At 45.0% G+C, this 23,338-nt stretch overlaps 1 protein-coding gene across 1 annotated transcript in view; it reads right to left on the bottom strand.

The window, feature by feature from the left end:
* Positions 1-22,324, bottom strand: part of MYO10 (myosin X) — a 218,301-nt gene extending 195,977 nt beyond the window's left edge. Inside the window, exon 1 of the mRNA XM_024741735.1 lies at positions 21,842-22,324. Within this exon, the coding sequence (XP_024597503.1) occupies positions 21,842-21,862 (21 nt within the window). The 5' untranslated portion in view covers positions 21,863-22,324. The remainder of the gene's footprint in view (positions 1-21,841) is intronic.
* Positions 22,325-23,338: the final 1,014 nt, after the last annotated feature.

Genomic DNA, 23,338 nt, shown 5'->3' with positions numbered 1-23,338 from the left:
CGGTCAAAGTATGAGCCTCAGGCTCCTGTGAATGAAGCTACCATTATGTTTTCTAAAGACTCCTTTACCTCTGGTGTATGTAGGCAGGGGTGTGTGGGGTATGGATAAACCATTTAAAATAAGTTTATTAGTTAAACCAATTGAAAATAGAGGGACAAAGTGGGACCTGTGTTAAAGCCACCCTGACACTCTGCTCCAAGGCCACAGAAGTACATCCATTCCCTTCTCTCTAAATGTAGGCCTCCTGCCAGACAGAAAGCAACATAAATAAGTATAGACATATACATATTACATATATATAAAATTTATCAATAAATATACATTTTCATACAATGTGTTTTATACACATTTATTTATATAAAACCAGAGCCAACACTAGAACATTATTCAGATGTAAGATGGAATGAAGTACTGATACATGCTACCAAGTGAATGAAACTCAAAAACATGCTAAGTGAAAAAAGTCAGACACTAAAGGTCACATATTGTACAATACCATTTAAATGACATATCCAGAATAGGCAAATCCATAGAGATAGAAAGCAAATTGGTGGTTCCCAGGGACTGGGGGAGGGGTGAATGGGGAATGAATGTTTAATGGGTTCGGGGTTTTATTGGAGGGTTAAATTAGCTCATAAGGGTGAAGCCAACAGGATCAGTGTCTTTCTATGAGACCTCGCTCATGCCCACATGCTCTTTTTCTCTCTCCCCACATCCATGTGAGGGCACAACCAGAAGGTGGTCCTCTGCAAGGCGGGAACAGAGTCCTCACCAGAAACCAAACCTGCCAGTACCTTAATCTCGGACTTCTAGCCTCCAGAAACATAAGAAAATAAAAGCCTGTTGTTTAAGCCACCCAGTCTGTGGTATTTGGTGATGGCAGCCCGAGCTAAGACAGTAGAGTTATGGTCAAACCCGTTTTACAAATAGGAGCATGAGGCACTGAATGGTGATGGTCAAAACCAGTTTATACGTGGGAACACGAGGCACCTGCCCAAGGTCACACGCCCAGCAAGCAGGAGGACGGCGTCCAAACCCAGGCGGTGTGTTTCCACGGCCTTCCCTCTATACTACGTTCTGTGGGGAGGTGCTCAGTCTTGGTGAATGAATGCAAAGATGAAGAGGGATGGGGCAGAATCTTAGTATGGCATCCAACCCTCCAAACCTCTCATCTCGGCAAAAAAAAAAGAATAGTAAACTTTTAAAATTGAAAAATAAAGTTTTACCCCAAAAGACAAGATTATCCAGCTTCTAACCCTGGCTTAGCCAAGTAAAACAAAGAATAGTCCCAAAACACTGAATCACGTGGGGATCCATTCCGAAAATGCAGAAATTCAACCTAGATACCACCCTTGCAAAACGGTTTCACAACACAGTAAATATTTTTTGGAAGCAAATTAAAACTAACCCAAAGGAAAATCGAGGCCATTCTAGTCCTTTCTTTTGCTCCAAAGTTAAGAAACATCACTGCCTCACTATGTAGAGGACACAAGCCCCAGTCAAGTCGTGCTTGGCCCACTCGGTGAAAACCAAAATGTACAGCATTACTTGTCAACATTTTACAAACTGGGACAATTCACAGAAATCTACATATCTGGTCTCTCTTTAAAAACTAGAAGACTGGACCCCCCATGGTGGCACAGTGGTTAAGTATCTGCCTGCCAATGCAGGGGACAGGGGTTCGATCCCTGGTCTGGGAAGATCCCACATACCACAGAGCAACTAAGCCGGTGTGCCACAACTACTGAGCCTGTGCACCACAACTACTGAAGCCCCTGTGCTCTATGGCCACCATGCTGCAACTACTGAGCCTGCATCCTGCAACTAGTGAAGCCTACATGCCTAGAGCCTGTGCTCCACAGCAAGACAAGCCACTGCAATGAGAAGCCCATGCACCACAATGAAGAGTAGCCCCCGCTCGCCGCAACTAGAAAAAGCCAGCGCACAACAATTAAGACCCAACACAGCCAAAAAAAATAAAATGAAAAAAATGAAAAAAAAAAAAAAAACTAGAAGACCTACATTTGTAGAGACATGGATGGGCCCAGAGACTGTCATACAGAGTGAAGTAAGTCAGAAAGAGAAAAACAAATATCGTGTATTAACACATATATGTGGGATCTAGAAAACGGTACAGATGAACCAGTTTGCAAGGCAGAAATAGAGACACAGATGTAGAGAACAAATGTATGGACACCAAGGGGGGAAAGCAGGTTTGGGATGAATTGGGACATTGGGATTGACATACATACACTACTACGTATCAAATAGATAACTAATGAGAACCTGTTGTATAGCACAGGGAACTCTACTTGGCTGTACAGCAGAAACTCACACAACGTTGTAAACCAACTATACCCCAACGACAACAAAATTATTTTCAAAAAAATGAAAAGGCAAAAAAAAAGAACAAAACTAGAATACCTAGCAAGATGGAGCTTTAATTCTTTCAGGTCTGTGAGTTCAGCTAACCACAGTCCCCACTGCTCCCTATAGCTCACTTTCTTACCTGCCGGCCCCTAATCTGCAATCCTTTTACGTAGTGCCTCCTGTAGTCTGGGTCTCGATACATGTTTTAGAAAACGCATTATTTTGCACATAATGCCTCCATTAAGGGTAAGATTTTGAAGGAAAATGTTTCAATTATTTAACGGGCTTGTCGAGCAGTGCTCTTAATTAAACTTGGCTCAAATCAAAAGAAAAGGAGTATGTTTTTAGACCAGTCTTGGACATAATACATTAAATCATATCTTAATTCTGACCAAATGGCAGAATAAAGCTCTTTTTAAAAGCATGAATTCTAGCCACCCAAGTGAGTGAGTATTCATTTATAGCTGCCAGGGGTTAAGGCTTCCAACGTCTTTTACCCACCACCCTGCCCCACCACTAACACACACCCCCCCACCATGTCACCGCCTCAGTATTGAATTTCAGCCTCCAGCAAGTCAGACTTTTTCCATTAGTTAGGTTTGGGATGATTCCTGAGCTGTAGGCACGCTTCCTGGCCAACTGCCAAGTGAACACTAGAATGGAAGAAAATTGTTTATTCCTCAAAAAATAAAGAACTGATTCTATCTTCCCTTTGGTTTTCATAAAGTTCACCAAAAAGGAGCCTACGTTTCTCACAGTGCTTCCATTCTGTTGGATAACCTAACCCAAATCTCAAAAGTCACTGCTCTCTTCCCAGTTATAAAACAAACGGTTTTCATATTCAGAATTGAAAGGTGCTAAAAACAAATTTTAAAAGGTCCAAGCAGTTATCAATATTTTCTTAACACTCTTGCCGATTAATTGAAAAGATCCAAACCTTGGGTAACAATCAACTCTTCTTTGACTAGCAAGAGAGCAGGGAGCTGTATGCTTGGTAACTCTGGAAGGACTCCAGGTCTTTGTGCCATGAATTACTTGTGAACATTTCAAACTGTGATTTTCTGCTTCTCCTCGCGCGGCCATCTGAAACTCAAGATTGAATGACTAATTTCAAGTTTCACCCCTGGTGTCAGAGAACCTTCTTCTTTACAAGTCTGTGAATGAAGTCATCTCTTGAGAAACCACACCTGTAGGGTGGATACTCCAGGTGAAGGAGGAAGAAGAGACCTGTCATCACTGAGACACCCCAGAGGGCAACGAGTCAGAGCGAGGGCTGGAGACCAGGAGGGGATGGTCCCACACAGAAACACGATCAATCCTGAGCAGTGGCCAAACCAGGGGCAGGTGTGTGAAGACAAGTTAGAGCTCCAATTCATGTGTATGTATGAAAGTTCAAAAACGAGGACAGAAAAAGCAGAGCTCCAAATACAACAGGCAAAGCAAAGCCCAGACCTGCAGTGGAGGCCATGGGACACAGCTGCTGAAGAGACACCAGAGAAGGAGTAACCTCCATAATGTGGGTTACTTTCTGCACCTCAGGGCTGAAAACTTTTATATCGTCTCAGTCAAGGCAAGAAACGATACACCACACTCAGCCCGCCTGGGCTCCTTACGGAAAAAAAGCAGGTCCCTGGGAACGTGATGGGCAGTAAGCTAAGTCAGGAAAGGCAAAGGTACACTAGCAACTTCTGTCTGATCTCAACATAAAGGATAAAGACCTTAATATGCCAACGTGAGAGCAGCTTGGCCAAGAAGGCTCACCACTGATCCCACCTGCTGGCCACACAGCCACTCCAGGTGATTCTGACCCATGACAACCTTTCCAAGGTCCTTCATGAGCTTTTGCTGAAATCCTCTAGGGAGCATGCACAGCCCATTCTTGAGATAACCTAAATATCCATCATCAGTAAAGCTATGCTGTCAGACAGTGGCTGGCAAAAGGGCAAAACAAAATGTCCATGACCATCTCCTCGTTGGGACCAGTGATATCCCAACAAGCCCACTATGTCACTGTTAATTCTGTAGGCTCGTTATTTCTGCCGAGTCCACTATTTTCATTTTGCCAATTTGCAAATATTGAGTTCTGAGCCCCAGCCTTGTCCTATATTTGAGGGAGTCCTAGACAAAACACACCCTCAACTAGATACGCAAGCCATGACAATAACCTTGAAATAAAGTTGCTGCCAAGCATGGGATCCTACTGCCCTGGGAAAAGTCCAAACGTTTGATAAAATCCACAGTCAGTCTTCCAGACTGGCAATATCCACCTGGCTGGGAGAGCTGTAATAAGCTCACAAGACATCAACTTGGAAGAGGAGAAACGAACACACAGGCTCTGGAGTCAGACAAGAGTCCTGGAATCCCATCTACTAGCTGCGTGACTTGACTAGTTACTTAACCTCTCTAAGCCACAGGTTGTTCAACTCTGCGTGGAATTAACAATAGTTCCTAACCCGCAGAGCGTTCAATGAGATGATGGATATAAGAGGCTCAGCGGAGCACATGGCACCAACTAAGTGTCTCATAAATGTCCGCTACTCTTATTGTCAGTTTTAGAGGTTTATAGCTTCTAGATAAATCTGAGGGACCTTTCAAGGTGCATCAGTTGGTCAGCTGTATTTCCTTGGTGTCCTCTGGTGCCCTCTCCATTGAGTCTTGGTCTCAGTAAGGACGGGTGGGAATCCCACCCACAGCCAGATGCCGGCTTTAGCACAGCCTTGGTCTCACAAGCATCCCAGGTCAGTCACAGGCTTGCTGGCACAACTGAATCAGGCTGAATTCCATCAACACTGGTCTTTAATGAGCAGTGATCCCCGAAGCAAAGAAATCACTCACCATCCTTGAGTTTATCATTAATCTGAACTAACCGAGCTGGTGAATAAGTCCTTGGTACATGTCCCTTACCAGGCACGGCTTGGTCCAGAGTGGTGAGTCCAAGCCTCCGTGATGATGTCATCGCTGAAACCTCATTACCAATATCAAGCTCAGATTTCCATCCTGAACCACGTCCAGAGTCCTTAATTCCACATCAGGGTCAGTTAATGTGCAACCAATTATCCACTTAGTAAATTAATGTTATGTTAGCAGATAGTGGTATGGACTCTTGTTCTGACAAATTAAACATCCCATTTAGAGCCCTGAGGAGTCCTTTTATTTAAATGATGCCCAATCAACAAAGAAAGCATGCATGACACTAAAATTCATCTAGAAGGATGTCTCATTGACAGGTTAAAAAGCAACGAAGGAATAGAAAATAAATATTTCCTTTTTTGGTCCACCTGCTAGAGGGGAGAAAAAGGTGAGAAGAATCATGGAAAGAACTCACTCCTAGTACGATGTACACTTTAAATATCTTACAATTTTATATGTCATTTACACCTCGTTAAGCCAAAAATTTACAAAAAATCACTCCCACACCACAAATTAAATCCAAGAATTGTAAGATGAACCCAACCTAATTTCCCTCCTGCCTGAAGGTTTGGTGAGAAGCAGTGAGTGTTCTTCCACTGATTTTCAGCAAATAAAAGTTCTGCCTGCTGATTCAACTACCTTTACCAAGCTTTCAGTGATTCATTACTATGGCTTGCAACAGAACAACATACTGGGTGAAAATTAAGCAGAAAGAAAATAAAAATCACACTCATCAAAATTGGGAGAAGCGGAAAAGAGAAGGTGTGGCGTGGGATTTGTTGGTAAAGGTTCACTTATCCTGTTCAAAGAAGCTGGCTCTTTCATTGTCTGGGTTGCTACCCCAAGTGCTTGGAAATTGACAAACGACAGGAGAGGTCAGAGAGCCAGAGGGCAGATCTTGAGTGCTGGCCCTGGTTAGCTTTCTTCCATCTCAGAAATATACACAACCATTTCCTGATATTCTGTGACCAAACTTGTCCTACGGCCTGTTCCTTTGCTTTTTAGGATAAGTGGAAGCTCATAGTTCAGAAGACCTAGACAAATTACTCTATACCCCACTACATAAATACACAGATTTATATATATGTATAAATGTTTTATTTAGAAAATTTTGGAATAAATATAACTAAGATATAACAATCGATCTAGATAGATTACTAAGCTATAATAGAATTCAGATATGAAAATTAAATAACAATCAGATGAATGCATCATACACAAACACATATCCCTAAAAATTACACTACAGAAGCTGCTTTGACAGGAAGAATTTTACTTAGAAAACACAGAAAATTAAAATAAAATAAAAAAGGGTTATAGAATCAAGTCAATCTTCTAACTCAGGATTTCCCAGCCTTGGCACTGTTGACGTTTGGACTGAATCAACTCGGGTTGTGTGGGACTGTCCTGTGCTTTCTAGGATGTTTAGCAGCATCCCTGGTTTCTACCCACTAGATGCCAGTAAGCCCCCTCCTCCCATCAGTGGTAACAACCAAAAATGTCTCCGAACATTGCTAAATGTCCCCGGGGAGCCAAAGTCGCTCCCTGTTAAGAATCACTATTCTATATAAAACAGACTTCTAATTCCAACCCTAATGATGCACCCAGCCCTTGGCAACATCCAAAGTGTACACTTTATGACCAAGAACATATCTGCTGATTCAACCAGGCTAGCACTTTCTTTTTTAAACTACAAAATCTGTATCTTCTTAGGAATGAAAAACATTAGCAGCTACCATATCACCACCTTAACTGAATTACAGCTTTGAAAAGTTGATTTCGATGTAAACCATTATCTTTTAAAAATCTCACATCATGGGCTTCCCTGGTGGCGCAGTGGTTGAGAGTCCGCCTGCCGATGCAGGGGACACGGGTTCGTGCCCCGGTCCGGGAAGATCCCACATGCCGCGGAACGGCTGGGCCCGTGAGCCATGGCCGCTGAGCCTGCGCGTCCGGAGCCTGTGCTCCGCAACGGGAGAGGCCACAACAGTGAGAGGCCCGTGTACCGGAAAAAAAAAAAAAAAAAAAAAAAAAATCTCACATCCGTTGAAAGGTCAATGTCCAATATGGTTTTTTAAAGTTTTAAAGTTTTTAAAGTTTTAGCACTAGCTGTGAACCTAAAACTGCTCTAAAAGAAGAAAGTCTCTATTAGCAAAAAAAGAAAAAAATGCATCCTTAAACTTTTCATCTATTTCTGCTGAGGAAGATGTGAACAGTCCTAAACCATGACCAGTCAGCTGAGTGCCACCTACATACACAGGGCAGACAAAGCGATCAGCTCCACAGATGACAAGCGAGATTCACAAACTGCGCACAGATTCCACAGCAAATACGCCTTCTCTCAACATTGCTTCATGGGAATCTGGAGTTTATCAGAAACAGACCAAAGCCAAGAAAAATGACTCAGGAAACTCAGTGCGACCTTCGCCTTCCATAGAGATGCTCTCCAGAAACCTACAAATATTTCAGTGAAGCTATTCTTTGAAATCTTCTCTCCAAACACAACTCCTACTATGCCTGTCACTCAGGATGAATGTTCAGTTGCTGCCATCACAAAAGCAATCGGAAGGACTATGTCTTTGGTTTGTTTGATTATAGGAAAATTTCTATCCCCTGTTGCAGTCGCTGGCAAATTAGGTAATTCTTCTGGGGCTTGTATCTCGTGACTTTGGTCTGCTCTCTATGGAGAAGCAAATACACATTCCCAAAGCTCTCCACACGGATTCTGTCTTTACCTCCTTCTCTACAAACTACTGTTCAGCTGCATGTCTAGTTCCATAACACAGCTGAATATCTTTGGGTCCAAACCCTGGTTCCACCACTTCCCAGCTGTGTGAACTTAAACAAATTACTTCACTTCTCTAAGACTCTCTATTTTCATATGTAAAATGGAGATGAGACTGGTACCAACCGTATAAGGCTACGGGGCAGATTAAATGAATTAATCCATGTCAAGAACTTAGCACAGCCCCAGCCCAAGGTACGTGAGTGATCAATACACTTTTGCAAGTTAAACAACTGGACAAAAGAAAATGCAGACGGCGTGGAGGCCGGAAAGAGCACAAGGGCTACGCCACGATGCAGATTCCATGTATTCAAATTATCACCAAAATCCCACACTATATTAAATCCTAAATCTACATCGTATTTCCTCCTTGGACAAATGAACCACTGACTTGAGTTGGAATACACTGCTAGAATATACATGTTTCTTCTCTTTAAAAGGTAATTTTGTCCTAAGCTGGGTGTGAAAAAGACATTTTTTAAAATTAGCTTCCAAAAACTTACTTTCCTTGAGGGAACAGCTATTCAACTTCATCAAACATTTTATAATAATGCAAAAGAACACCCTCAAGGGACCTTTTATTCTTCCGACATATCCTGTTTCCTTGTTTCAAGTGCACAGGCTAACTCTAAAGATCCCCATTTAGGGATCTGGTGGAGGTTTAAGAGCCCAGGGGGATTTTAAGAGACTCAAAAGGACACAACCTAAGTCATATTTCTGACCCCATCATTTGGTGATAAACCCTGGGTAAAGGAACCTAGTTCTCTGTGCCTCAGGGAAGAGGAATCTACCTGATATCTCAAAGACAATAGTGAATAAATATAAAGTTACATTCCCGGTGAAGAGCCATCTGAACTCCTTGAAAGAGATTTTAATTTCAGAAGCACATTTTCTCAGCACTGCATACAATCCACAAAAGGGCAAGGCCTAAGGCAGCCAAGCTAGACCACTTTTTGCTACCTGTTTTACTGTTAACACTGATGACTCGTGTTCTAATTTTTATGGTAAAATACTGAAAAATAATAACTATGGTGAAAATACAGATGCACAATTTACCCTTCACAGTGTATGCAAAGAGTCCCTGACTTGCTATCTAAAATACTGTACGGCAAGAGCCAATCCTCTTCACTTCACAGCCAAGAGCTCATTTTATCAGATGTTTTTTATTCTGATATATACTTTGAAAAACAGGTGATTCCATCTTTAAAAGATTTATAGAAAGGGCACATTGGCCTTTTCAAAGAGAACCTTAAGTGAACGTGGTTTTCGAACCCAAAATACAGTAAGCTAGCCCACCAGACCTACCCAAAGGCAAGAAGGAAATTGTTACAGCTGAAAAAGCTACACTCCCAAGAGAGACATCCAAGAATTTCAGTGGTTCTCAAGGTCTGAAAATTAATGCCAGAATTTACAGTGTGCACCTGACTTCATATCCTTGAAGTTGAACTTGGCATCTACTTTTGTGAGAATCCCCAAAGGAATGAAAAATTTATGGAAACTCATCAGGATTAACAGGGCGGTATTCTGATGACCCCATTCTAATAAGGCAAGTAGGGAGGCTGCTTGTAACTTTCATCTTCTTAGAAAACTCTAAGCAGTTCATAAACACTGCCTCCTAAAGATTCTGCTTCTGGAGAGCAAACAATACATCTACTAGGTGTGGACAGAAACCCTTAGGCAACAGGACCTTGGTATAAGATACTTCAGTTCTGCCTGCCTCGGTCAGCAACCATGATGCTACACTGAACATGTATGTTTTATATATGAATACGTAACATACGTATATGTGTATCTATATTACAGATGTTCACACATGCGCATAGGTACACAGGTACATATATGATATATTAATCTCTTATATAAACCAGTTTAAACAAACAAAATCCCTCTTTTACACTTGAGAAGCAACAGCTCATCTACTTGCTGTTGAAACACTCACTGGTCATACTCTAGACACATACTTGGCAGAAAAACAAGAGCAGGTGGGCATTATTCATATAAAACAGGAGTTACAATGACAGAAAATTCCTATGTGGAGAAACCCTGTGACAGACAACCTAGGTGGCGAAGAGCAGAGCACAGGGCGTCTCTCTAGGACCTCGCGCGCTCATTCTCGGCTCAAGTTTTAATTACAAAAGGAAGAGGGTAGCAAGGTCAGGGGTCCTGGGTGGAGACAGCAGAGCTAGGTGGAGGGCTGGCTCAGAAGCTGGCAGTAGGCGGCAGGGGAGTTCAGGCTGCGTGTCCTTGGACTGGGGGAGCTGTCACATGGCCCCTCACTGCGGGGGGGGGGGGGGGAGATTACAAACAGGAGTTCCTTTCCACGGGATTTACCTCTCTACATGTTGCTCCCCTGTACCTGATAAGCTCTTTTTTCAAATCATGGGACCAGAAGCAGTAAGAAGTAGGCTGTAAGAAGGAGCCCAGTAAGAAATAACTGGGAAATGCTCCCCTCTCTCCTGGGTTCATCTGCACTGGGCACTCCTCCCGAACTGGCCAGACCCAGGACCAGAGTGAGGGTGCGTCCCTGCTCTGTGCTCTGTGGCTCCCAGCCTGCAGGGTGGAGGCTGGGCCTTGTCTGTTCCACCGTCCACCCAGACGATCCCTCACAGTGGCCACGACCACATACCCGACAAGTCAGGACACTTTCCCTGGCCGTGGAAGTCTTGGCTTACATCAAAGAAACCCCCTTCCATCCCGGCCTGCCAAGATACTGGTGGATGACTGGAATATCTTGTAGCATTTTTTTTTTTTTGCGGTACGCGGGCCTCTCACTGCTGTGGCCTCTCCCGTTGCTCAGCACAGGCTCCGGACGCGCAGGCTCAGCGGCCATGGCTCACGGGCCCAGCCGCTCCGCGGCACGTGGGATCTTCCCGGACCGGGGCACGGACCCATGTCCCCCGCATCGGCAGGCGGACTCTCAAGCACTGCGCCACCAGGGAAGCCCTCCTGTAGCATTCTTGTTCCGCATCCCAAGAAGTCTGGGCTGCAGCGAACTCCAACACTGCCCGCCTGGCTGGTCCAGGTGGGGCTGTCACATGTTTCTGACCTCGACAGCCTAGCCATCAAAAGTCACTGATATCACACAGCTTCCGTCTCGGCGAAAGAGACCACGAGTAGGAATCTGCTGGTAGGTAGGATGGTGAGCAAGGGTTCAAATGCACCGGGTTCGACTGAATCGACCTCAAACTGCTTAAGACAGAGTCCGCAGTCAAAACATTCTTTGACAGCAGCACTGCAATAAGTACACAAGGAGGGCCACGAGAATCTGACCTCTCAGCAGCCATGGGACAGAGTAGCGTATTACGCAAATAACTGCTAGCCTCGGAATGATGATGGATGTTAGCACAGGTATTAAAAGACTACCAGGGGCTTCCCTGGTGGCGCAGTGGTTGAGAGTCCGCCTGCCGATGCAGGGGACGCGGGTTCGTGCCCCGGTCCGGGAGGATCCCACGTGCTGCGGAGCGGCTGGGCCCGTGAGCCATGGCCGCTGAGCCTGCGCGTCCGGAGCCTGTGCTCCGCGACGGGAGAGGCCACAACAGTGAGAGACCCGTGTACCGCAAAAAGAAAAAAAAAAAAAAAGAAAAAGAAAGAGGGCACCCTTACCCACCTCTGAAAATCTGAGGCTGAAAGGTACAGGAGGGTTGTACATACCCTTTGGCCCTTAGCGCACATCATTAAAAAAACAAAATGTGGGCAGAGATAAACAGAAGCAAACCTGTACTAAATGACAGTGGTATACGTTGTAAAAGGTGGAGTGTTATTTTCACCCAGAACTCAACACTTCTACTTCAAAGTCCATGGAAAGATCTCCCAGGGGTAATTAATAGAAATAATAAGCCTTCCAGTCACACACAGACACAAACACACACCCATCAACAGTGTTGTACGTTACCTAAATCCCTACAGTTAGAACCACCACCAAGTAACTGTTGTAGCCCAGGGTTAACTCACAGGGATACTTACAATGCAAAGGAATAAGAATTAAAAGAAAAATCCATACAAACGATTCCCCAAACAAATGGCCAATGGCTCCCCAGGCAGTATACAGCAAGGTCCCTTGTGTAGGCTTTGGCCTTAAATGAACATCAGGTACCAGCACTGGGATTTCTGGGGGTCAGATGCCAATCAACGTAATTAAGCGAGAAAAATGCCTCCTTCCTCCACTCTGGTTCAGAGAAGAACCTAACAAGTGGATACAGAAATCTAGTATTATGTGTTTCCTCTGTGAAACAATGCATGTCATTGAGACTCTAATAAGAAGTTACAAAATCCCTGCTACCATAAATACATCATGACAGGGTGTCTCAGCTGTGCCTGCTGTAATCTGCACCGACACCTCTCAGAAAACTTTTGCTGCCAAATAGTCTAAGTAAAAATGTGCGAACCCTTTGAACAAACAGCCCTACTCCTGGAAAATTTTATCCCCGAGAAATAATCAGAGAAGCCAGCAATGACCTGGGTACGAGAATGTATGTGTCCTGTTTTCTATAATAGCAAACACCTAGAAACACCTATAATGGACACATAAATAGGGATACATGTCCAGGAAGAACGCAGGGCCACTCAGACCAGTACACTGCATCACTAAGAAAACAGAAGGTAAACAAACAGAAGTTCCTCAAATAAAGCGTAAATCACGGTCTTTGGTGGAAAATGATATTATATTAATTTTTAACTTGCAGTAGCAGCAACTATTTGATATAAACTATTAATCTTAGCAAAAGCTTCCAAAACCCCCCCAAAAACCTAATTTGGCCACTTCACTTTAAAAAAATGTGTTTTTAAAAACTTTAGAGAAAAATTTCTTCAAACAGGAGCTACATGTGAAACAGGCAACAAAATTGGTATTTTAAGAAAATATAAGGCAATAAAAACATCTGCATGACTAGGAAGAAAAAGATTCACACATTTTTATATGTCGACTATTTTCTGGCTGAGATGCATTAAGGTTTAGTCTCATCTGAAAACAGATTTTTAACAAATTAACTTCTGTTTTCAGTTTTCTTTATAATATACACAGGATTGAAAAGTTTGAGGAATATTTTAAGAAACAGTGGAAATTCACAATATTAATGATATGACTTATACAATAAAATTAAAATATTTTGTGCTTCCTGCAGTATCCATAACCTATCATACGTAATCTTATTCCTTTTTTTAATCTAAATATTGCTGTATGAATTTTGTTGACAATGCCAATAACTACTGGCTGCCTTAGCAAAGCATCCCCAAACTGAAATTAATTAAAGAACCACAATGACTCCAGAAAGGTTTTTTACTTTAGCGTTACTGTCAGTAACACATAAATTATTGTGAAAATCTTGACTGTAACCATATATAATTAGTGATTCTGCTGAAATATGGGCAAGAAAAGTAGACCTATGGAAAATTTACTATGGAGTATATGTGTATTACTCACGCAGACATCACTGGTCCATCAATAGGACACCCACACATGCGCAACTATAATTATCTTCGTTCATCTTTCATAGTCTGACTTTGGGCAATAAAACCCATAGCTTTAGACATTTTTCGATTGTGTCCTAATGAAGGTATATTTATCAAGGTAGGAGAATAGAAGACACTTATTTACCGGTTTGGAAGCTTGATTTATAATTTAAATATTTTACAGATGTGATATGGGGCTTGCATTTGTACTCCTGTCCCCGGCCCTGAAAATCACAGGGGCCGTCTGTATACATGCAAGATCCTTGCCATTTAAAGCTTTTCTCAAGTAACTCCTTTAAATTTATTTATTTTATTTTTGGTTGCATTGGGTCTTCGTTGCTGAGCGCAGGCTTTCTCTAGTTGCAGCATGCAGGCTTCCCCTTGCGGTGGCTTCTCTTGTTGCAGAACACGGGCACGCGAGCTCAGTAATTGTGGCTCGCAGGCTCAGTAGTTGTGGCGCACGGGCTTAGCTGCTCCGCAGCATGTGGGCTCTTCCCAGACCAGGGTTCGAACCCGTGTCCCCTGTACTGGCAGGCGGATTCTTAACCGCTGCGCCACCAGGGAAGCCCTCTCAAGCAACTCTTAAGTGAAAAACATTACAGGTGCGCTTTCACAGAAACAGATACAGAGGCAAAGAAAGCATATAGCACAAAACATTAAGAGTAGGACTGAGAAAGTTTTTGTCCTTTGCTTATGGCATTTTCTAAATTTTCTAAACTTAGCACATACTCGTTGCAGGATTAAGGAAAGAAAAAAATGTAAGAATGACGTGGAAAAGTAATATTGTAAATCTATGTTTATCAAAGCTTTTGTTTTTAAGCAAGAACACTCCTAATTCTACATATATTCCTAGCAACCCAATTTAAGTATCTATGAAGCTGATAAAACCCAAAAATCAATGGTAGCCACACACATGAGCATGAAGTCTACCAGAAAAACTTTTAAATAGACTTTTAACACACAAAGTAGATAGCATGAACACAGACTCTACCCAGAGGTAAGTCCACTTCTCTCCACAATGTACATCACTGTCAATGGATACTGCTTACATGTTATTAACTGACCCCCAAAAATGACACTTAAAAGAATTATGGAGTTCTTTTGGGACCCAGTATTAGGTAAGAGGCCAAGTGAAAAAGCTACTTTCTATTCCAACGTCCAAATCTCATTTTACCTTGCCCTTTAATCACTGACAGGTAATAAAGATAAACATCCCTACCACAAAATACAAAAATTCAACATTGCCGACCTTTTCTAATATAAATCTCTCTTTTTTTTTTTTAATTACCACAATTTTAAATGCCTTTCTACAGAGGCAATTTTCAATCTGAAGAGTAGATACTGAAGCTGGGGAGAAGACAGAACTATGAAATGCCGAACTGCCATCTGGTCCTCCCCTGCTCTGGCTGTGCTTCAAGAGATGTGGCATGGCTTTGCCACAAGAACTCTAACACTTTTTCCTGTAACTGGCAGAGTCAGATGATGTGATGTCATGTGACACGAGGGGCTAGATATAAACTGGGGACTCAAGTTTCATATATTAAGCCCGGCAGACACATTTTCCAAACAGCTTTTAGTGAGGTATCAAAATGTTTTATTCAAGGAATGCTCTATGAGAAATGTTCCGCTCTCCTGTCAAAGATCACCCACAAGCATTAATAAGCTAACAAGTAAAACAACGGATATAGAGAAACTCTGGAAAGGCGGCCAGAATCTTTAATCGAAAGAGAAGATTCCATCAGAAAACCTCCAAGAGGAATACTCTGATAATTGAGACTTGGAATAGGGAGACAAATGAGTCCTATCCTTTCTTTTAATAAAATAACTACTTCTCAAAAATCTAGTTTTCTAAGTGCCTTATTACCTACATCTCCCTACCATCCTCATGAGGCTGGGGCCGGCAGCCTTAGACACCACATCTTACAAGGAAACAGAAGGTAATTGTCTTTCCTAAGTAAAAGGCACAGCAAATAAAAATTGGAGGCATGTTCAAAAGCTGACGAACATTTTCCTGCTGGGTTTGCAGTGTTTCTGGGGCGTGGGCCACTTGTTTTCCCAAACCCCCATGCAGTTTTCAACTCAAAAATCATTCACTAGCTGCCTAAGGTCTTAAGCACTTCATCAAAGACACAGTGACGCAAGCATAAGACAAATGTCACCAAAAGGAGAGTAAAGCATGGCAGTGAAGAGCACAGACCCTCTGGAGACATCCTGTGTGGGTTCAAAGCCTGGCCATCACTTTCTAACTGTGTGACCTTGGGCCAGTTATTTAACCTCTCTCTGCCCCACTTTCTTCAACGATGGAGCCTTACTCATAGGGTTGTTAAATAAATTAATTACTGAATGGAAAGTGCTCAGAAACATGCCTTGCACACAATAAGCACTCGATAAACAGCAAACATATTTTTTACTGTCTTCAAAGAACTGTAAAATGCTTCATAATCAAGGGGGAAAGTTAGAAGCATCTCCCCTCCCACCACAAAAAAATCTGTACTCGAGAGGAAAATAACAGCTACACAAGGATAGAAGCCCATCCTTAAGGACCTCTGAGTGCAAACGAGGTGATGAAACTTATAAATCGGATTATTTAACCTCTCAAGACTCTGTTCATCTGAGAAGGGAAAACAAAATAAGTAAAGCCTCGAGCTAAAAGGGGTAAATTCCTAACACAACCAGGACAGAAAGAATTAGAGTCAAGTTCATAGGAAAGAGAGGAGTGACCATGGACGAGACTTGTGGGGGATGGTTTCAAAAAGGAGCTAGACAGGCAGGACATCCAATCAGCGGAGAGAAGGGCACATGCGAAAGTATGGAGGAGGGCTGGTAATAGATCCTCTGGAATAGAATTCACACGTGGGAAAAGAATAAAGAGAGGTGCAAGATCAGAAGGCCTTGGAAACCGGACTAAGAACGTGAGCTTGACTTTATAGGCAATCTAGACATGCTTTAGACAGAATTCTGGAAAATCAGCCAGAAGTGTATTGGTCCAAAGGGAGAAAATTAATAAGTGCAATCTAGCACCAGAAATGATACTGGCAACAGCTCGAAGACCAAGATTTCCCTGCACCACAGAGTACTGGGATTTCAGTCACCATCAAAGGCCACTCGTTCTTAATTTCTAAGTTACTCTAACCTTTTATTACTCACTTACCAGGTGCCAAGAGCTTTGTAGATCTTATCTCGAATTCTAATAACCATGCAGGGTCAACACTATTATGCTCGCTTACAGACAGAGAAAGGAAGCCCAGGAAAGTCAGATAACCTGGCTGAGAGCCCATAGGTGTGGAGGGTACAGCCAGCCTCCCAGAGGCCACATCTCTTCTACTCTTAGGGAGGAGGCTCTCAATCCGCCCAGGGGCGTTCAGGCCCAGGGAAGTGTGGCCCAGCTTCCTGTAGACTTCACTGGCTGCTCCTGCCTGAGCGTGCCCTGCAAATCAATGACCTGAGACTGTAAGTCCCCTACACACGAACCTTCAAGTTGCGAACGTTCAAAGATGCCAATGTGTGTTCCATCAATGTCAGGCACGAGTGAAACTGCAGCTTTGCCCTCCGTCCCTGATTGCTGACGATCCTTCAGCTCTACCATCTCCCACCTCCTCTCCCTCCTCCAGTCAGTAACTCTTCCTGCCTGTTCACCCGATGCCAGCCCTGGATGCCAGCTGTTGTACTGTGCTGTACTACTGTACTTTTCAAGGTACTGGACTGTAAGATTAAACATGTTTTCTTTATTTTTTGTGTTTGTTTTTTTATGTATTATTTGTGTGAAAAGTATTATAAACCTATTACAGTACAGTGCTATGGAGCCAATCGTGTTAGGTACCTAGGCTAACTTTGTTGGACTTAAAAACAAAATTGGACTTAACGAACGTGCTCTGGGAACGGGACTCGTTCGTTATGTAGGGGACTTACTGAATTACGTAGAAGTTATTCTGAAATTTTGAAACGCATTTATAAGGAGGTACCCTATTTCCCATCACTCCATAGAAGAGCGCATTCAAGGCTTGTGTCCTTAAAGGTGACCTCACTTAAAAGCCAGCAGAGCTGGAAAAACAAACACTCGGCACTCTCCCTGCACAGCTCTGGTTAAACAGTGCTGGCTCTACCCACACTGCTCTGGGCCTGATCTGGGGAGAGGTGAGCGCCCAGAAGACCAGGGCTCCCTGCTCCCAGCTGCTTCCGTGCCTTTGCTGCACCCAACATGGCAGGGCCCAAAAGTGACAACAGGAATCCTTGCGGGGTGTGCAGAAAGGGCAAGGCACTGTGACTCCACTGTGGTAAAAGGGGACACCAGGGAATGTTCTGATGATTCCATTTTACAGTCGTCAAAGGGGTGGCCTGCAGGATGTGGTGGGACAAGGAAGTCCTCAGTGCTTGCCTTCTGCCCTTGAGAGATGATTGGGGGGAGGGGGAGGAAGGAGCTGCCAAAAGCAACAGTCTTATTTCTTTTAACAAGACAAAACATACCAGTAAGATGTGAAACAAACAAAACACTATAAAAAGGGGAGAAAAATAGGCTCAAGAACTTGTTCCAGCTTAAAAAACTATTTGAACTCTAGGTAACAACCGAAATTAAGACACCACCCCAAATTAAGTGGAAATGAGGAAGGTGTTTCCACTTAACATCTGGAGAGGTGCGTTTGTTCCAGCCCAGGGTGAACCAGGCTGTAAGAAACAGGTACAGCTGGAATGCTGTCCACTAACAATTTAGTGCTTAAAACATTAATACCTACTTTATGTTTGTATTTATGTGTTTATGAGTATCTTACTTGTGTATATTTTACACACTTCTGAAAAATCAAAGTGTTCATATATGTCCAGTTAATAAGCCTCAAAAGATCTTTCGCTTGAACAGCCATCATGCCATTCCTGTTCCTAAAACAAGACAGAGAAGTCGCGCTCGTTTACGTGTCCAGCTGGCATTGACTGGCCCCGCCAGTATTCTAGGCACTGTACCCAGCACTGGGGACTTGGAAACAGTGGCCACTTCAAAACATCAACACGTTTGCACAGCCGTCTTGCCACTTTGCTGGTTGAGCCTTTTCAGTTTGTTTTAAAAATTGCTTCTGGCGGGCTTCCCTGGTGGCGCAGTGGTTGCGAGTCCACCTGCCAATGCAGGAGACACGGGTTCGTGCCCCGGTCTGGGAAGATCCCACATGCCGCGGAGCGGCTGGGCCCGTGAGCCATGGCCGCTGAGCCTGTACGTCCGGAGCCTGTGCCCCGCAACGGGAGAGGCCACAATAGTGAGAGGCCCGCGTAACGCAAAAAAAAAAAAAAAATTGCTTCTGGTTACAGACATACCTAACCTTAGGTTCTTCGTGAAGTAACTTTTTAACAACTTACCTCTAAATGCTGAAAAAGCAAATTTCCAAGAAGTGCGCACACAGTTCACTCGAGAGATGTCATAAAGATTTAAGGCCGTGAATAAACTGAAACTCGGGGAGTGTAGGGCGCTCAGTTTCTCCAATCCCCGGGTACATTTTGAGGTCAGTAGCCATCAGCTTCCGGGCACAAGCCTCACAAGCTTCCAGGTGATCGGCAGTCAGATGCCTGATGCTACGTAAAGTAGGCAAGAAAGCTGTGCCTGCAACACGCACGGGAATTAATTCCACGAGGCAACTGCTTTGTGGGTCTAACTCAGTGGGTCTCAACTGGGAATGATTTTGTCCTCTGTGGCCCATTTGGCAATGTCTGCAGACATTTTGGTTGTCACAACTTGGGGGTGCTAGTAGCATCTAGCGGGTAGAGACCAGGGATGCTGCTTAGCATCCCACTCTACACAGGACAGTTCCCCCACACCAAAGAATTGACTGACCCAGAATGTCAATGGTACCCAGATTGAGAAACTCTGGTCTAGCTCTAAATAGCAGCTGCGAGTCACAAGGAGCTCTCATTTCCTTCTTATTTGGCCGTTCACACATAAAGCTAATACATGTGACACCTCATTCAATTTTTTTTCAATTGTTAACATTAGCTTCAAATTGCTGTCCAACAAGCAATAAGTTATTATCCCTAAGTCACAATGGGAAAAGTTACCAAAGAACAGGACACCACTTCGTGATACAAGAGGCCTTACAATTTTGCCGTCCTTGGAAATATATCACTTCCACACTTACTCCATAGAGAGATCCATAGAGACAGGATCTATGTTAGGAGTATGTCTTCAATTGATAGCACTGTATAGCCTCTCTGGCCCTGCTGGCTTCCCATTCAAAGTAATTATGGTTAGGGGAGGAACTCTGATTTAGAAATTACTACTGACTAGAAATAAATTAATCAGAAGTTAATTTCTGATTAGAAATTAACATTGTAATAGAAATACATCACAAGAGTAAAAGTATAACTTTGAATAAAAATGTCCCCCAATACTAAAGTCACCAGCAACAGAGCAGAAAGGCTGTGAGTTCTATAACAACCTCTTCAACCTTGGGCAAGTGACTTAACGTCTTTGGATTAAGATTCTTCATCTAGGAAAGGCAGGGGATGGAGAAGAAGATCTCTGAAGGCCAACTTCAATATTATATTAATCATGGATATAAAATCCAACAACTAGGTCTCCTTACACTGAACCAAGGCATAGTGTAAGGAGAAACAGTACTTCGAAGTCCAATGGGAGGATACCAGGGCAGGAGGTTGCAGCTGCCCCATGTTATCCTGCAGTTCTCCCCACTTCCACTAGGGGGCAGAGTTCTTCCAAAGGGGAGGTCACTGGCCCCCTGCAGTCTACAGACAGGCTTCATGGGGACAAGGACCCCAACAAATCGAATACAAATTCTATGTCTCATCAAATTTCCTAAAGAACTCACAACACAAGAGAAAAATAAAGGCCTCCCTCCCCCCGCCAAAAAAAGTTAAGAATTAGAGTCCCGCAGGCAGAGCCTCAGGTTTTCTTACAGATGAAAGCAATTAAACTAGCCCACTGGTCTTTTATCACTGGTTAACCTGCAACTCCTGCAGAAAGTTCTGGTGCCTTCTTACAGGCATGAAAACGAAGGTCTATGGATTAGCAAATGCCAGTCTCACAATTATAGGTCTCATTTTTTTTAAAAAAGGAGAAATATGTATTAATGATTAATTCCTTTCCAGTCCACCTCTCACCATGAATGTGGATATCACCTGTGAGACACCGCTTAAAAAAAAAAAAGGGATATTACTATTACACAAGAATATACCACTCTGGCCACTATAAATAGTCATCAGACTATTTAAAGTAAGTGGGCATCCGGAAAGCACAATGACTTGAAATAATAAATCCAGTTAAGTCTGAGAAAGCAAGTTAGCCAACAGAGAGGCAAACCCTCACCAATCCAATTTGCTGGAAGGTTCCAAAACTGTCCTGGATTTACAAAACATCCCCTGGCTTTCAATGAAAGACACATCAGACTCATTAAGCCAACTAAGTTTACTTTGAGCCACTTCAAACCTCAAACTTAAATAGAATTTGTTAAATAAACACAACCAAGAAAGGAAAGGGAGCCAAGAAACCACGGTAACTCTCGATCCCAGAGAAAAGGGTTCTCAAGTCAAGGGTTTCAAGTAACCGTGGTGTCCCGCCCTCAATGGCCCTAAAAGGAGCATCAGTTTAATCTTTCAAAACTAACCAATGTTCGCTCTTAAAAGATTTTCTTTAAATTCGAATTCCAAATCTGCCAGGGACAGTCAGCACAAATACATGATCTTTTGATCTCACCCTCTGGAATGATCTCAGATCCTAGAAGAGCACTTCTTGGTGAGCACTAGAACCTAGACCCCAAAGGTCCGACAGGCCGAGAACATAGTGAACGATTAAACCCTCGTCTCTCCCTTCTCACACTTCATTAAGCGTCTCCTCTGGAAGTGTTTGCACCCCTCTCACAGGAAGCCGGCACGTTTTGCAAAGGAAATTCCAGACCAGACCTTTCTTGGAGAAAGGCAAGTCCTCGATGAACGTTTTATTGGGCTTCCTGCACCCAGGCAGCCGGGCAGGCACATCTCCCCGCCGGGCCCCTCGTCCGCCAGCTCACCTCGCGCGGGTCGCCGCGGGGACACCCGGTGAGCCAGCCACCCCCGCCAAAGGACGCTCACCTTCGCTGCATCCCGGGGCCAAGTGGGAGCGCGGGACAAAATAAATTCCGCCAGGGATTACTCAGCCGGAGACTCCCCGGGGCTTGGTTTCTGGCGACTCCCAGAAAGTTTCACCCTCTCGGGCTAAGTGCGCGCGGTAGCGTGTGTGCGCGCGGCGCGGTGAGCACCTCCCTCCCTCCGGGCAGGAAAAGAGCCCGCGCCCGGCTCACGGAAAGCAGTCCGGCCCGGGACGCCGGCGCCCGCCCTCCCGGCCGCGAGCGCACTCACCTCGGGGAAGAAGTTGTCCATTGTTCCCGTGCGCTCCCCAACTCGCCCGAGTCCGGCTCCCAGCTCGCGGAAGTCAGCCCAGCAGAAGGTCCGGGGAAACCATGCGTGTCACAGCGCGACTCCCAGAAACTCGAGCCCGCGGGGCTCCCCCGCTGCCATCTCCTTCTCCCCTTCTCGTCTTTCGCACCTTTTGTTTGCCCAAACCCAAGTCTCTAACTCATCCGTCCCAACTGCAGCCTTTGTCTCCTCTTTCTCCAAGTTCCTCACTCCTGGGCGCCGCGCTCGCGAGCGGAGAACAGCTGGTGGCACATTCTTCCCCCCGGCTGGGGGAGGGAGGCGGGGGGCTGGGGAGTGCGCCCCCTCCCTCTGCGCTCCGGCCGGAGGCACTCGGGGCAGGCAGGGGGACAACGGCCACAAAGCGAGCCCGAAATGGCTCTCCCAGCTCGAGCGCCGCCCCGGTGAGTATTCGGGCGCCCAGGCTCACCGGCTCACGGCCACACGGAGACTTGCGGACAGGAGAGCACGGCCCTCCCAGCCCGCTCATCCGGCCCCGCCCACTCGCTCGCCTCGCCCCGCCCCTCCAAGGGCTTAGCCACGCCCACTCAGCCGGCCCACCCGGCCCCTACGCCACGCCCCCCCTGCAGGAGCCCAGCCCTAAGCCGACCCCTCCCCGCGCTTCCGCAAGGTTCGGCCTCGCGCGGCCGGCGCGCCCCGCCCCCATCTTCGCCCAGGCCCCGCCCACTCTGCGCCTCGCGCCGCCGCAGGCTCCGGGACGGGCGGGGAAGGCGGGGCCCCAGCGGCTCCCAGCTCCTCCCCGCCTCCCCACCTAGGTGCGGGCGGGGGAGTTGACTCTTCCCTCTGGTGAGAAAGACCAAATAGTCACCAAGGAGGAGGGGTTGGGGGATTTGTGTGTGTGTGTGCCTTTGATCTTTAGCACGCCCTGGAACCGGCTCAACGCGGATCTCATTAATGCAGCTCGGCAGATGAGCGACCCCGGGGACGGAAGCGCGGTCCGTGGAGCTGCCCCGGCTGTTGGGCCAGATCAAAGCGGAGAAGGGAGGCTAATCAGAATTTCTGGAAGCTGCCTACCCGTGTGGAGTTTCTCTCCTGCACCCAGGATAAAAGACGTTTTCATCGCAGTGGGAAAATGGAGTTTTGTAAACTGGAAGAGGACGTGGCCAATTGCACTTTTCCTGGACCTAAAGGAAGCAGCAGCAGCAGATAGTCAAATGGAAGCGAGATGGATGAAGGATCAAACCCCCCTGGTACTGAGTCCTGGTTTCTCTGGGGCAGGTCCTCAAACTTTCGCGTGCACAGGAATCACCTGGGAATCTTGTTAAAATGCAGACTGGAATTGAGTGGGATGAGCGCTGATAATCTGCATTTCCAGCAAGTTTCAGGTGCCTTCAAAGGATGGCACCTGGCCTTGTGCTGTTCTGCAAACTGTTTGGAGCCTGTCTGTAACAAGTAGAGAAATTGAGAGCAAAGGTTTAGAAA

Source organism: Neophocaena asiaeorientalis, unplaced genomic scaffold, assembly GCF_003031525.2.
Source record: "Neophocaena asiaeorientalis asiaeorientalis breed wild unplaced genomic scaffold, Neophocaena_asiaeorientalis_V1.1 scaffold10, whole genome shotgun sequence".
In the NCBI taxonomy this organism is placed as follows: domain Eukaryota; kingdom Metazoa; phylum Chordata; class Mammalia; order Artiodactyla; family Phocoenidae; genus Neophocaena; species Neophocaena asiaeorientalis.
The sequence above is the reverse complement of the archived record's forward strand: the minus strand, read 5'-3'. Positions and strand labels throughout refer to the sequence as shown.